Raw genomic sequence first — 12,898 nt, 5'->3', positions numbered from 1 at the left:
ATTGCAGTAGCTTAGGGAAGACCAATTGTAAAGAGTCTCAGACATGAAAACTTTGCAAGGGGATGGTCTTGCCGAAGCTCCTGTCATCTGAAATTATAGCCTGAAGAACTGGTATAGAGAATAGGGTGACAATTATTGCAGATTCAGGAAACCTGATTATTTGGGTCTTTACAGGAAAGAACTGTTAAAATTGAAGGATTTGTCCTTGTTATCTAGAGCAGTGGTTGTATTTGAAAATAATTTTTCGTTCTTGATGTGGAAGACTTAATTTAGCTGGTATGTGTAAGAAAATTACTTTGACAGCAGCCCTTTCAATTTGTCTGCCTTGAAGGCACTAATGTGCAGCTGCATGGATGGTAATCCCATCTGTCCAGTGTGAAGTGTTGAAGAGGATCATGCCGAAATGTGGTTAAAACAAGCTTTATCTGTGGCTGCTGTACATTTCCACCAGGCAAAGTGCTGGGGAGGGGATTTAGCTTGTGCTTGGTGTGGCCAAAGGATGAAGAAGTGACAAGGCGGCAGAGGGAGGGAAGGAGGATCTGAATCTCCTGCAGTTGAGTAGTTTGCCCTGAGAAAAAAAATACTAAGTACTTTAGACAAACAAAACTAAGGATTTTAAAACTAAACATTAAATTTGGAATTTAGACTTGCTGTATCACTTTATCTGAAGGTCATAACTGAAAGGACAATGCCGTAACAACTGGCTTTGGAGAGGGGTAGTGCTGCAGCTGGAGGAACAAGTCCCGTAGCACAAGCAGGATCAAAAGGGATTTTCTGCTCTTGGAAATGTTGCATTTAACTAATGGCCTGGATTTAGCCAGCATCACAATGCATAAGATAGATTGACATTTTTTGGCTCTTCAGGCCCTACTTTCCGTTATCTGATAATGAAGGGTTGAGGAGAAACCGTAATCAAAATGCTAACAAACGCTGCTGGTAGTGGTGTTTGCATTTCATAAAACCTGCTTGATCTTGCGGCATCTCGACGTTAGCAGGACGAATTTCTTCTGCCCTGCGGTCGGGCCAGCCCCAGCGCTGGAGGGGCCGTGGGAAGCAGAAGGGGACCCTGTTCACCCCTTCCCTCGGGCACCTCGCTGCGCCTCGGGGCTAGAGGCGGGCTCCTGCCCGGCGCGCGGCTGAGCCGTTGGTGGCCGTTAGCGCGGCCGTTACCCTGCGCGCGGCCCGTGAGGGGGCTGGTGCCCGGCAGCAGGTATCCGGGGTAGCCAGGCCGAGCCCGGGCGCCGGGGGAGGCGGCGAGTGGCACCCTCGAGATTGGATCTAGGGTACCCTGAAGGCTGCACCGGTGCGGGTCGAATTCGGTCCCCAGCCCCCGTTTCTCTTCCGGGGGCGGCGCGGCGGGGCGGGCGTAGGCCCCCAGCCGGGCTGCAGGGGAAGAGCCCGCCCCTGCCGCCCCCGGCGCGGTAAGATGGCGGCTGCGGCTCAGGCGCTGAGCGGCTCCGGGCTTCTCCTGGCTGCCGCCGCCCTCGCCCTCTTGGCCGTGGCCATCGGCACTGACTCCTGGTACGAGACGGACGCGCGGCGGCACCGCGAACGCTGCCGCGGCTTCGGCCACAAACGCAGCGACCCGCCGGGCTCTATGTCGGCGCCCAGCTCTCACCTGCCGCTCCGCGCCCGGCCCCCGCGGGCCCTACTGCCTGGACGGCCCCCGGCCCCTGCCCCGGCTGCCGCCGCCGCCGCTGCTCTGGACTCGCACTGCGGCCGCCGCTTCAACTCCACCGTTTCGGGGCTCTGGAGGCGCTGCCACCGCGCGGGCTACGAGCCGGACAGCGAAGAGCTCATCCGGAAAGGTAAGGCGGCGGCGGTGGTGGGAGTGAGCCCAGTCCCGGCCCTACGGAGGCGGTAGGACTCGCCGCTGTCCGCGGTGCTGAGCGCAGTGCCGACAGGGCCTCCGGTCTGCGGGCGGGGCGGCGGCATGAGGTGGGAGGCCGGTGGGGAGGGCGCGGGTGCAGTCCCGCACGGCATCCGTGGGGTCCCTGGCAGGAGAGGAGCGGCGAACGCGGCCCTGACCCCATCCTGCGCGCCCCTCGGTCTGCCTAAAACACTGCAGTGCTGGGTGGGACCGCGTCTGCGGAGAGATGCTTTGATGGCCCGCTGCAGGGCCCGCCACTCGAGCAAGGTGTCAGTGGGCATTCTTTTAAGCCTGACGCCTTCGTGTTACTGAGCACTGAGAAACGTACGGTGTTGTTTATAGTGGTGTGAGATTTGCAACAAGGGGGAAAAGACCTGTTGTTGTGGCACAGGGGAGTATTTGCTGCAGTGAATTGCCAGGCCTTCTTGGTGGCAGATGTCACTCAGGGCTTCGGGAATGACAAGAGAGGAAGCTATAGACCTGCTATTGTAGTGAACAGTACAAACCCAAGCAGTTCATGAAATAGGAATAAAATTCCCGGACTAGGTGACACAAATAATGTAGCAGCCTGACCCAGTAAGTCAAAATAAATGGTAGATAAAATAAGCTCAGGATAAGAAGTGGCATTTGTGGTTAATAATAAATAACAGGACTTATTGTTCCAGCAGGTACATATTAGCACAAGGAGAGTAGGAGTTGGGAGAAGTGCTTCCACTGAAGCACAAAATGGAAATGCTATCTTAAGAAAGTGGGAACAGCTCCTCAGCGTGGCTTCCAACTGTGACGCCAGTCCTGCACAGCAGAGAATGGATAGACTGGCACTGTGAAGCTCAGCTCATCTTTGTCCATTCTTGCCAATGCACAGCAGTGACTCCTACTTTTAGAAACTCTAGTGCTGTGTGATTAGCTTCTTTATTTAATCTCCTAGGATCCATTTTATGCATTTTATTTTTTTTATTTCTATGTTGATCTCATTTCACTAAAAGGCAGCTCATTAATTTATTTCTATTAATTGTGCTTGTCATGTAAACTATATATCTGCTTGGGTTTTTTTGTCTCACATCAAGCAAAATGCTTTCAGCTACCATTGAGATTAGCAAGGGTTGGGAGAAGGGAGAATAGTAGCTTGGTCCTCAATAGTTTGTTTCTGAGGTGTTCAGTCTGACAGAGAGTCTGGAGTCTGTGTTGTGCATGCACGAGGGCATTACAGGGTAGTGAGTGATCTTCCTCAGGGTCTGCTGTGGAAAAATAGATGGACTCTAAATCTAGAAGGCTTTCTTCTACTCTTCAGCTGTTACAATAAAAGACCTTGCCTTTCCCTGCAAGCCTGGCTTCCATCCATCATATTCTTTGCCTGTTTGATCTGCAGTTGCTACTGTAAAGATTTATGCTTTATCTTATAGAGGGAATAAATATAAATAATAGGTTTTGTGGAGCCAGATGTTTAAATAGATCTGACTCCATTCTCCCCCTGACCTGCTTTACTAGCAGCCTTTCCTTGTTCCTGCTGCCTCTCTCCTCTGGCATATGTGATTAAGGAGCCTTTCCTGGCTGACGGTCAGGTGTGACCGTGGCTGAGCAGTTCTCTCAAACACAATACTAGATCTGGGGCTTCAAAAAAATTAAAAATGAGGGCTTTTCCCTGGTGTGAGCCGAAGATCACTACCATGCTCTTCTGGAAGTCCTACTTTCTCCTCAGTTTGCAAGTTTCCAGCTAGCTCTTTGGTCATATGCAATGCCTTCATCTGTTCTTAATATTCCTCAAACTAGATATTTTTATAGGCTTTTAGTGACAGAGGAGTAAATTTTATCTTCTTTTGTGATGGTCTTGTAGTAATTTTGGTTTTGTTTTATACTGTCCATTTTTCTAGTACCTCTGGAATAAGTTTTTTTCCCTTTCTCTTGAATTCTGAATAAGTTACTACATCAAATAAGTACCTTCATTTAGATAATTCTGAATTTTATTATTTAGACAATTCTTCTATTAATATAAATAAGTTGTGTGAAAAGTTCCATACTTGAGTATTTCAGCTGATGATGCAGGTTTGCATCAAGAGAAGTGTGGCCAGCAGGTCAAGGGAGATGATTCTCCCCCTCTACTCAGCTCTGGGAAGACCCCACCTGGAGTACTGCCTCCAGTTCTGGAGCCCCTATTACAAGAGGGATATGGACGTGCTGGAGCATGTCCAGAGAAGGGCCATGAGGATGATCAGAGGACTGGAGTACCTCTCCTGTGAGAACAGACTGAAGGAATTGGGGCTGTTCAGTCTGGAGAAGAGAAGGCTCCCAGGAGACCTCATTGTGGGCCTTCCAGTATCTGAAGGGGGCCTACAAGAAGGCTGGGGAGGGACTTCTCAGGATCTCAGGTAGTGATAGGACTAGGGGGAATGGAATGAAGCTGGAGGTGGGGAGATTCAGGCTGGAGGTGAGGAGGAAGTTCTTCCCCATGAGAGTGGTGAAGCCCTGGAATGGGTTGTCCAGGGAGGTGGTTGGGGCGCCATCCCTGGAGGTGTTTAAGCCCAGGCTGGATGAGGCTCTGGCCAGCCTGATCTAGTATGGGGTGTCCCTGCCCATGGCAGGGGGGTTGGAACTAGATGATCCTTGTGGTCCCTTCCAACCCTGACTGATACTATGATACTATGGTACACACATACATTTATATATTCAATATATGTATGTGTGTATATACATATATATAAGTAAAATCTATTTACATATTTAAAGTGGGGGGGGGAGGGAGGAATAAAAAAATGTAATTGTTCTGGGTTTGCTGGGAGAGAATCCCAGGCCACCCATGGGCTGCAGGCTATTAGCAGTTTTGAGTCAGGCAGCACAGCTGACGAGTTGGCTACAGGTGTATCCTATCAGTATCACACTCAGTATAGAGGGGGAAGTTTGCTGTGGAGAGGGAAGCCTTCTGCTAGGGCACCTCCTCAGCCATCTCCTCTTCCTTCTCCTGCTCTTGAGGACTGAGTGTGATACTGATAGGATGCACCTAAGAAGGCAAAAGAAGAAACTGTACAAACCACATGGGGAAAATGGAGATTAGCAGTCAGTAAAAGATAGCAGCTGAAGAACTGAAATGCTTGATGGGGAAACAGGATCTGTGTCTGCTCAAGGAGGGACTCTGAGTGTAAGGACTTGAGCGCTGTACATTGTCTCATAGAGCCTGCCCTGTGGTAACTGCACACTTCATAGCTAATGCTGGCACAACAACCATAGGCAGTGAGGTCCTCCAGGGATTGATACTCTTCAGTCGCCTTCCCTATTAATATGACAAAAAGTGTTATTGCAAAGCTGTGGCAATAGAAGATGTTTAATTAAGAAAGAACCATTCTGATAGGCTGCTTTGGATAGCTTGGTGGGTTTATTTGAACAACTTGCATTTTAACACCAGTAAATTGAAGGGATTAAAATACAAAGTTTTGTCACTGTTCATAAACTGAGGAATTTACTGCTTTTCAAGACTGCAAAGACTCTGGGGTGGGACTGGTGTGAACACTGGGCAGAAATTACTTCTTAGTCCTGTGATGTAGCTAAGAAAATGGGGAGAATCACCAGATACTGAAGCAGAGGAACACAACGGTTTGTGGCAGTAATGAGGTCCTTGAGAGAAAACTTCTTAGGCCTGGTGTCTGTACTCCCTGTACTTTCCAGCTAGTGATGAATTAGAAGAGTTACAGGAATAACTGAGGTCTGTGGAGCATCTGTTCTAGTGGCATGTTTAATAAACTCAATCACTTTGCTAGTTTTGGAAATGCAAAGCAGACTGTGATTTAAGGTATGTAAGGGCTTAGGACAAAGCACTTACTGAAGCACCTTTGGAATACCTTTGGCTTCACCATAGCTTTGAGACTGCCCACCTGCCTTTTTGTTGTTGTTGTTTGATTGGCTTTTTGTTGTTTTTGTTTTATTCTGGAGTACTTGAGGAACAAAGTGTTCTATCACTCTTAAATGCAGTCCCAGGGAGTACCTGTCTGTATTAGCATATATCATCTCTGACTTCACTCAGAAAATGGGGAACATAAACTACTGACTGCAGATGCAAAATCTGGCTACTGAGTATAATTTTCTAGGAGAAAGTGGGTATTCAGGTGAGAAATCATCCTCTCTGCTTCCCTGATCACCTGACTGTTGCTTACCTGTTTCAGCTTTTCTAGAAGACCCTCAGAGCGTGGTCTCCCTTGTGCCTTTGGTGGCTTATACCAGCACAGGTCCAGCTGTGCTCTCAGAGAAATGGGCATTACTGAAAAAATGGCTTGTAATGGGATTCTCAAAGGCTATCACCGTGCCCATGGTGGGTCAGTACTGAGTGTAAACCCTAAAATTAGCTAATCCCTTAGCTCTTCATTTTGCAAGTTCACTGTTTTAATAGAATTTTATGTGCTACCTACATAAAATTAGCAGTTTGAATTCTGGGGAAGAAAGGATTAGGAGTTTTTAAACCAGACAGAATGAATTGATATTTGAAAACTTCTAAGGAACCAGATTTGTATAAGAAGGTGGTGGATAGGCTTCACTTTTAGTCTACATGTAAACTCTTCTAATAACACAGAGCAAAGATCTTCTGGGTGACATCTTAGCTGAGGAGTCCATAGCTTCAGTCATAAGGGATGTACATCTCTAGTCTTTGATGTTTCTTTAATGAACTGTAAGAGCAGTAATCCTTGCTTTCAAACAAAAAAACTGCTTCATATAGAGTATGCTTATAATCAGAATATGCAAGCACATAGAACTTACTTTTAATGAGTCCAGTCCATTGTAATCTAAAATCTGATGTCATTAGTTTATACCACAGGCATATTTCTCTGCAACACCTGTAGATCCTGTCAGTATTGAGACTGAATTCAGTCAACAGTCAGAGGTGAATTTTAGTTAGATACCCGATGGTCTATGGCCTAAGTTCTTAAAGGAGTTCTTTGCAGAGCTTTTGCAAATGAACTGGCATCTTCTGTTCCAGGCATGTCTCACTGATCCCTTTGCTCAGGCAGCCCTGTTCTGAGGTAAGGGCAAGAGGGAGCCTCTGCAGGAGGCAGCGAAGGGCAGCTGCCTGGGGTATTCCTGCCAATGCCTGTGGGCCCACTTGAAATACGTTGCTGCTCAGAGGCTTTTGGAACTCTGAGTTTTCCCCTTTTGGGACATGTTCTTTACATGCCTGCTTGTTCCACTCAGTGATAAATGTCACCGTTAATGTGGCCTGGTGGCTGGAACTGGCTAGGCCTCTTGTGATCTAGTAAGGCACAGTCTTACTCTTTGCAGACCCAGCTCAGTAGAGTCCCTGTGAACAACATCATGCTTCCCATTGCTGCAGGAGCCATGCAAAGCCCATTTCTTCTCCCAGGTTTTCTAGTGTCTGTTGCAAAGCTGATCACTGACTCTGCAACTCCCTGCCTAGGGATTGTTCACCAGCTTAATTAGCTGACTGGCCAACTGATTGTGAGTGTTTTTTCTGCCCTAGCATTCGAATAAGCGGTAATTACCCTGTGGCTATTGTTTTAAGATGAACTTTTTGTACTATTTGTCTCTTACCTTTCTGGCTGTTCCCTTCCACCTCATCACCCACATTTATTTGCTTCCTCAGCCTCAGTTTTACTTATGACTGGGGGGGCAATGCACCTTCCTCTCCATCTACCCCTTAGTATTCTTCTGTTACTGGTTGTTTTCTAAACGGAAAGTCCTCTTTAAAGAAGAGCGCGTGTGTAGGTTCACGCTGGCATCTTAGCTACAGTGGAAACAAGCCTGTTTGAGTACTGTGGTTTGTTGAAAGGAAAGTGAGTGCCAATGACTGTTGAAGTGCGTTCAGCCTTTTCTCCCATGCAGTTCCCTGCTCAGCAGTCATGCAGAATTTTCAAAGTAATTCAGCTTCTTAGAGACAGAACAGTCCCACTGGTATTCAGACGTGCTCTTGTCTCCTTAGCCATCTCAAAGAGATTGTCCCAGTTCTTCTAGGAAGTGTCTGGAGCTGGTTTTGGTGACTGATGTTGCTGTTTATCTTCTGCTGTTCTTTCTTGGATTCTGCCTAGGTCAGCACCTTGCTCCCTCTTTGCTGGTATTTCTTTGTAGTAAGGCTCCCTGCTCTCCTAATTGCCAAAGCTTGCTTTTTGGTCACATTTGCTTTGTTATTGAGCTAAGACTTCCCCTGTGTGAGCTGTGCTGGGTGAGTGGAGGCAGGGTTTCATGCCATTTCACACAGATGTCTCTTTTGCAGGAATTATTCAGCGCTGCACAGCTGTGAAGTACCACTACACCTCCAGCTCACTGCCTCGCAACTTACCTATCAACATCACAAACACCATCCGGCAGGATGAGTGGCATGCTCTCCGTAAGTAGCCCTAGACAGTGTGCAAGGCTGTAGTACTGAGTGCCTTAGTGTGGTGGCCAAGAGAGGGCTTGCAAATCAGCTGGCTGCCATCAGGCTCTGGGCACAAATATGTATTTATGCCTTGCTGGTGAGGAAGGACAAGCAGCTGACAGTATAATTGGAAGGGGACTTGTGGTTTGGAAGTGCTTAAGTGGGGAATTCATGAGTACAGGCATGTGTGCAGTGGTGCAAGGTGTAGTCATTTTCTGGACCCAGGGACAGACAATTCCTAGCTGACTTACAGCAAAGGTGCTGCATCACTGCATAGTTGGTAGAGATCTTGCATTTTCCTGTGTGCACACCAGTGACCTGGTGCAGCTCCCTGGCAACCAGTTCTTTTAAAGAATATCACAGTTGGTCTTTCCAACCTCCTGTTACCAGCTCCTGGCCCACTAGCTGCCTCATGCCCAAGTCCTTCCTGTTACCAGCTCCTGGCCCACTAGCTGCCTCATGCCCAAGTCCTTCCCACAGAAATGACTGACCCATAACCAGTCACTGAGAATGATTTAATCATTTTTTCCTGTTCCTACTTCTCTCTGTCTTTGTTTTCTGGTTCTGTTGCCTCACATCATTCTGCCTAGCCCCTGTCATGTGAGCCTCAGAACCCTCCTAGAGACTAGGAGGAGACAAGAACAGCACTTTTATTGTGGATGACAAAGTGCTGTTGATATCACTGGTGCCCAAGTTTTGTTTCAGAGCTTGTTACTGGAGTTGTTCCCATCATATTGTATTGATCTGCTGTCTGGTTCTTTGCTCCCACTATTCTTCTCAACTTTCTGCTTCTGTGTACTAATCCTTTGCTTCAGTGTCCCCTCTCACTTGTTTTCAGGAGACACTCACCCAACCAATTCTATCCCAAAGAACACAAAAAAGCACACTGTATACAAATTGTTGCTGAATTCCTACTGCACCCCTTCTGTCTCATGTTGGGGAGCATTTGGCCAGTATTTCTCTTGAAGGGGACAGAAATACACTCTAGTTCTGCTCAACAGAAGGAAGTCAAGTTGCCTGGATCCCCTTTGTTTCAGTGTGATGGGCAAACCATCTATCTCAAGGAATGTACAGGAGGAGGGGGTCCATGGGTGAAGAATAAGCTTTAGAACTAGTAAATCTAAATCTGTTTGGACTCACCCCTGGCTATCCAGGCTGGGTGCTGCCATCTTCATGTCGTCTTTCTTGCTTCTTTTCCTTTTCTTTCCTCAGATCTGCGGAGGATGACTGCTGGCTTCATTGGCATGGCAGTCTCTATCATCCTGTTTGGGTGGATCATTGGTGTGCTGGGCTGCTGCAAACAGCAGGAGCTCATGCAGTACGTGGCCGGGCTGCTCTTTCTGATGGGAGGTGAGAACTTTTCACTTTTACTGAAAAGTCACAATCAGCATTGCTAGCTGGGAAGTGCTCCAGCCCACAGCAAACACACAAGAGTGGTTCTTCAGCACAGCAAACCATCAGCATAGCACAAAGCACCACTTCCAGCACTGGGCAGGACCTGTGCTTGCCTGGATATTTGAGTGTTTGTGAGTAGATGTTGCTACATGTACAGGAGCCTTTTGCTCTGGAGAGCTGGTGCATAGCCACAGGGACCATGTGCACAATGAGCATAGTCCCTGTGGCTCCTGTCAGACAGCTCAGCTGTTTTCCCTAGGGAATTTTAGCAAGTAAGATCAATGTAGAGCACCTTTCTGCTGCTCTGAGATGCTCACATCTTTGGGTAATCATAAAGTCCAAACCCAGCCAAGCCTGGGGAATGTCGGCCCAGTGGTGAAAGCATGAACTCAGTGCTTGCATCTGTTACATCTGTTCCTTTTGGCTAGGAGCAGACTTTCTTCATGACCAAAGGTCTTTCTCAGCTTTGATTGTTCAGCTCAGAAATGCACAGTGTTTTGTCTTTATTTGAAAGGGGCATAGTAGCAGCAAATGCACCAAAAGGGTGAGCTACAGAGATATGCCAAGGATGGAGACTCCTAAATTGCAAGCAGAAAATAGGCAACATGCAAGTATGAACAATGTGGCTCTGCTTTAAAAGGCAGAACCATTACCCTGAAAGTCCTGTGTCAGCATCTACAATGGCTACAAGCACCACCCTTGGTGGTGCAACAGCATCTACATCAATTAAAAACATCAGTGTGCCACTCGTTTGGTGCCACTTCAGGGGGGATCTTCCCTTGCCATAAGCAAGCCTTCTCAAGGAGCTTTTTGGTGGCACTAGACAGGAAACCACCACACAGAAAGGATGGAGGCTAGGCTTGTGCTGTCCTTGGTCATCTCACGTGCTGCTTCCCATTGGGAACATTTTCATGTCATTATTGCACAGCATTGAGTAGAGCATTTTAAGTGGACCGGGTAGACTGGGCCCCTTTTGAGCACTCCAGCACATATTGCTGAGTTTGAAATAGCATCAGATAGAGCTGAGACAATATTGGCTACTTGTGAAGTGAGGTATCCTGTACTCCTACACAGTTGGCCTTTTTTTTCCCCCAACCCTGCCTTGTAAGAGTGACTGGTAGGAGTGGAGAGAGAGCAAATTAAAACCAAAAAAAAGGTAATTATTAATTTTGAAAATTGATGACTTGGAAACTACCTAGGGGAAAACCTAATTAACCTGAGGGCAATGTAGAACCCTCTTGCTTTTCTCCTGCAGGTACATGCTGCATCATCTCGCTCTGCACATGTGTAGCTGGGATCAATTTTGAGTTGTCTCGCTATCCTCGCTATGTCTATGGGCTGCCAGAGGACATCAGTCATGGCTATGGCTGGTCCATGTTCTGTGCCTGGGGAGGCCTAGGCCTCACCTTGCTGGCTGGGTTCCTCTGCACACTGGCCCCGTCCCTCAACACTTCTCGGGCGTCTGTACAAAAACCCAGACAAGAGAATGGGGCCGTGTGACCTTGGAGGGAGCAAGGAGAGACTCTGGAAAGCGCAGCCTGGGCAGAGCGGTGGGTTAACAGCAGGCAGAGGCTGCGTGGCAGCCGGCAGAGAGCAGCGCCATTGCTGTGGAAACACCAGCCCATGGGATGCTGCTACAGCCTCCAGGCGTGGACACAGACATTGCAAGTAACTCCAGGTTTGAATTATTGGTGGTTTAAGGGGGACAGTTCTTTTGATTTGATTTTCTTCTGTTTACAAGGGATTAAGTCCAAGGCTGTGTCATTTTTTGTGCTGTTTTTTTGAACTGTACCTCCATGGTCCTGTTATTGTCCAGTTGTAAGGGATGTTTACGCGCCAACTCTATTGCTGCAGGTCTGTGGAATTCAGACCCAAATTAGGGCAAGGAGCTATGTGAGGTTGGCTTGAACACTTTTGCAACAGACGTGTCTAGTGTTGGCTCAGGCCATCGTTTCCCAAAAGAACCTTGATCTAAGCCAAGGTTCAGGCCAAAGAATTAGCCCGTTTCTAGTATTAATTCACTTAAATCAGAAATTGTGCTATTCCAATGCTGTGGTATCAGCTATTTATTCAGTACTAAAGCTGTTACCAAAAGGAGACGGCTGTAACTGAGCAGCAAGGCTCTAAGAAAACTTACTGGTGTTAGGAGTGGGATGTTTTCCTCAGCTTCTTACACAGGTAATATTATCCATTTGGCTACTCAACATACCCTTACCAGGAAGACGTATGCCACATGCAGCTTGTAACTAACTGGTCCACTGGAGGCCAGGGTGCAGTTTGAGCTGCCAGGGCCAACTCACCTGTGGGCACCACTCCCGTTCTGTGAAAGGAGATGAGCAATCCTCCCACAACTCAGACATCAGTACTGCTGAAGCGGCAGATGTACAGCCCCCTCCAACATTAACATCCAAAACAACGCAGTCTGTTTTCCTCAGGAACACCTGGTCTCTGCTCACTTCACCCTTTCTTATGTCAGATGCCCCCTGAGCAGAGCATGCCAAGCACATGTGCACTCTGCCAGAATAAGCTCCCTCACAAGGAGCAGGAAGGACCTTCGAACCAGTGTGAGTACTAGGGCTAACTCAGGAACATCAGCCAAAGTACACTGAGGTGCATTTTTCTTTCTTTCATCTGTTCTTTCTTGCCCCACATCCCTGCCTTGCTCCCAAGTGTCCAAAAACTGCACAGGTACAGATGAGATGGCCAGCATTTGGAGATGTTTACATTGTATTTAAAATACAATACAGTGGCATGTAAGATACTTAAAGCTAAAGTCAGTGTATTTATGACAAGTGTAATTTTTAAATGGAAGTTGTAATTCGCAACTGGCATTAAAAGCACTGAAAGACTTGCTCAGTGGGGTGGAACCTTGAGTTCTTTCTGATGACCAGACTGACTGACCAGGGAGCTCACACATCTGCCAGCAGTGGTGGCAAACCTCCTAGAGATGAGTTTAAATGACAAAGTTAAACTTCCCTTACATGGGTGTGCATAAAGGAGTGTGTCCAGCAGACTCAGGGAGGTTCTCCTACCCCTCGGTCCCAGTGAGACCTCGCCTGGAATATTACATCCAGTTTTGGGCTCCCCAGTTCAAGAGGCACCTGGGATCAACTCAAGTCAGTCCAACTTAGGACTTTGAGGATGATTAAGGGACTGGGGCACTGCCCTAGGAGGAGAGGCTGAGAGAGCTGGGGCTTTTTTTTGTCTGGTAGTCTGGAGAAGACTGAGTGGGGATTTAATAAATGTTTATACGTATCTCAGGGCTGGAGGTCAAAGGGGAG

General features: G+C 47.6%; 1 protein-coding gene across 1 annotated transcript; it reads left to right on the top strand.

Moving 5' to 3' along the window:
• Positions 1-1,405: 1,405 nt before the first annotated feature.
• Positions 1,406-12,642, top strand: LOC104305580 (transmembrane protein 178B). Its single transcript, XM_009906443.2, has 4 exons — positions 1,406-1,808; positions 8,079-8,192; positions 9,435-9,572; positions 10,873-12,642. Exons 1-4 carry the CDS (start codon positions 1,427-1,429, stop codon positions 11,115-11,117), a joined length of 879 nt encoding a protein of 292 aa, XP_009904745.2. The 5' UTR covers positions 1,406-1,426; the 3' UTR covers positions 11,118-12,642.
• Positions 12,643-12,898: the final 256 nt, after the last annotated feature.

This window comes from Dryobates pubescens, chromosome 5, assembly GCF_014839835.1.
Source record: "Dryobates pubescens isolate bDryPub1 chromosome 5, bDryPub1.pri, whole genome shotgun sequence".
Classification (NCBI taxonomy): domain Eukaryota; kingdom Metazoa; phylum Chordata; class Aves; order Piciformes; family Picidae; genus Dryobates; species Dryobates pubescens.
Note: the sequence above shows the minus strand (reverse complement) of the source record. Positions and strands in the feature narration are given on the sequence as shown.

Bases quoted from the DNA above. Each gene is read 5' to 3' on its own strand.
- LOC104305580 (XM_009906443.2), top strand. From the start codon at position 1,427: ATGGCGGCTGCGGCTCAGGCGCTGAGCGGCTCCGGGCTTCTCCTGGCT. The intron at 8,193-9,434 runs GTAAGTAGCCCT...TTCTTTCCTCAG, and splicing joins GGATGAGTGGCATGCTCTCC to ATCTGCGGAGGATGACTGCT. The intron at 9,573-10,872 runs GTGAGAACTTTT...TTTCTCCTGCAG, and splicing joins GCTGCTCTTTCTGATGGGAG to GTACATGCTGCATCATCTCG.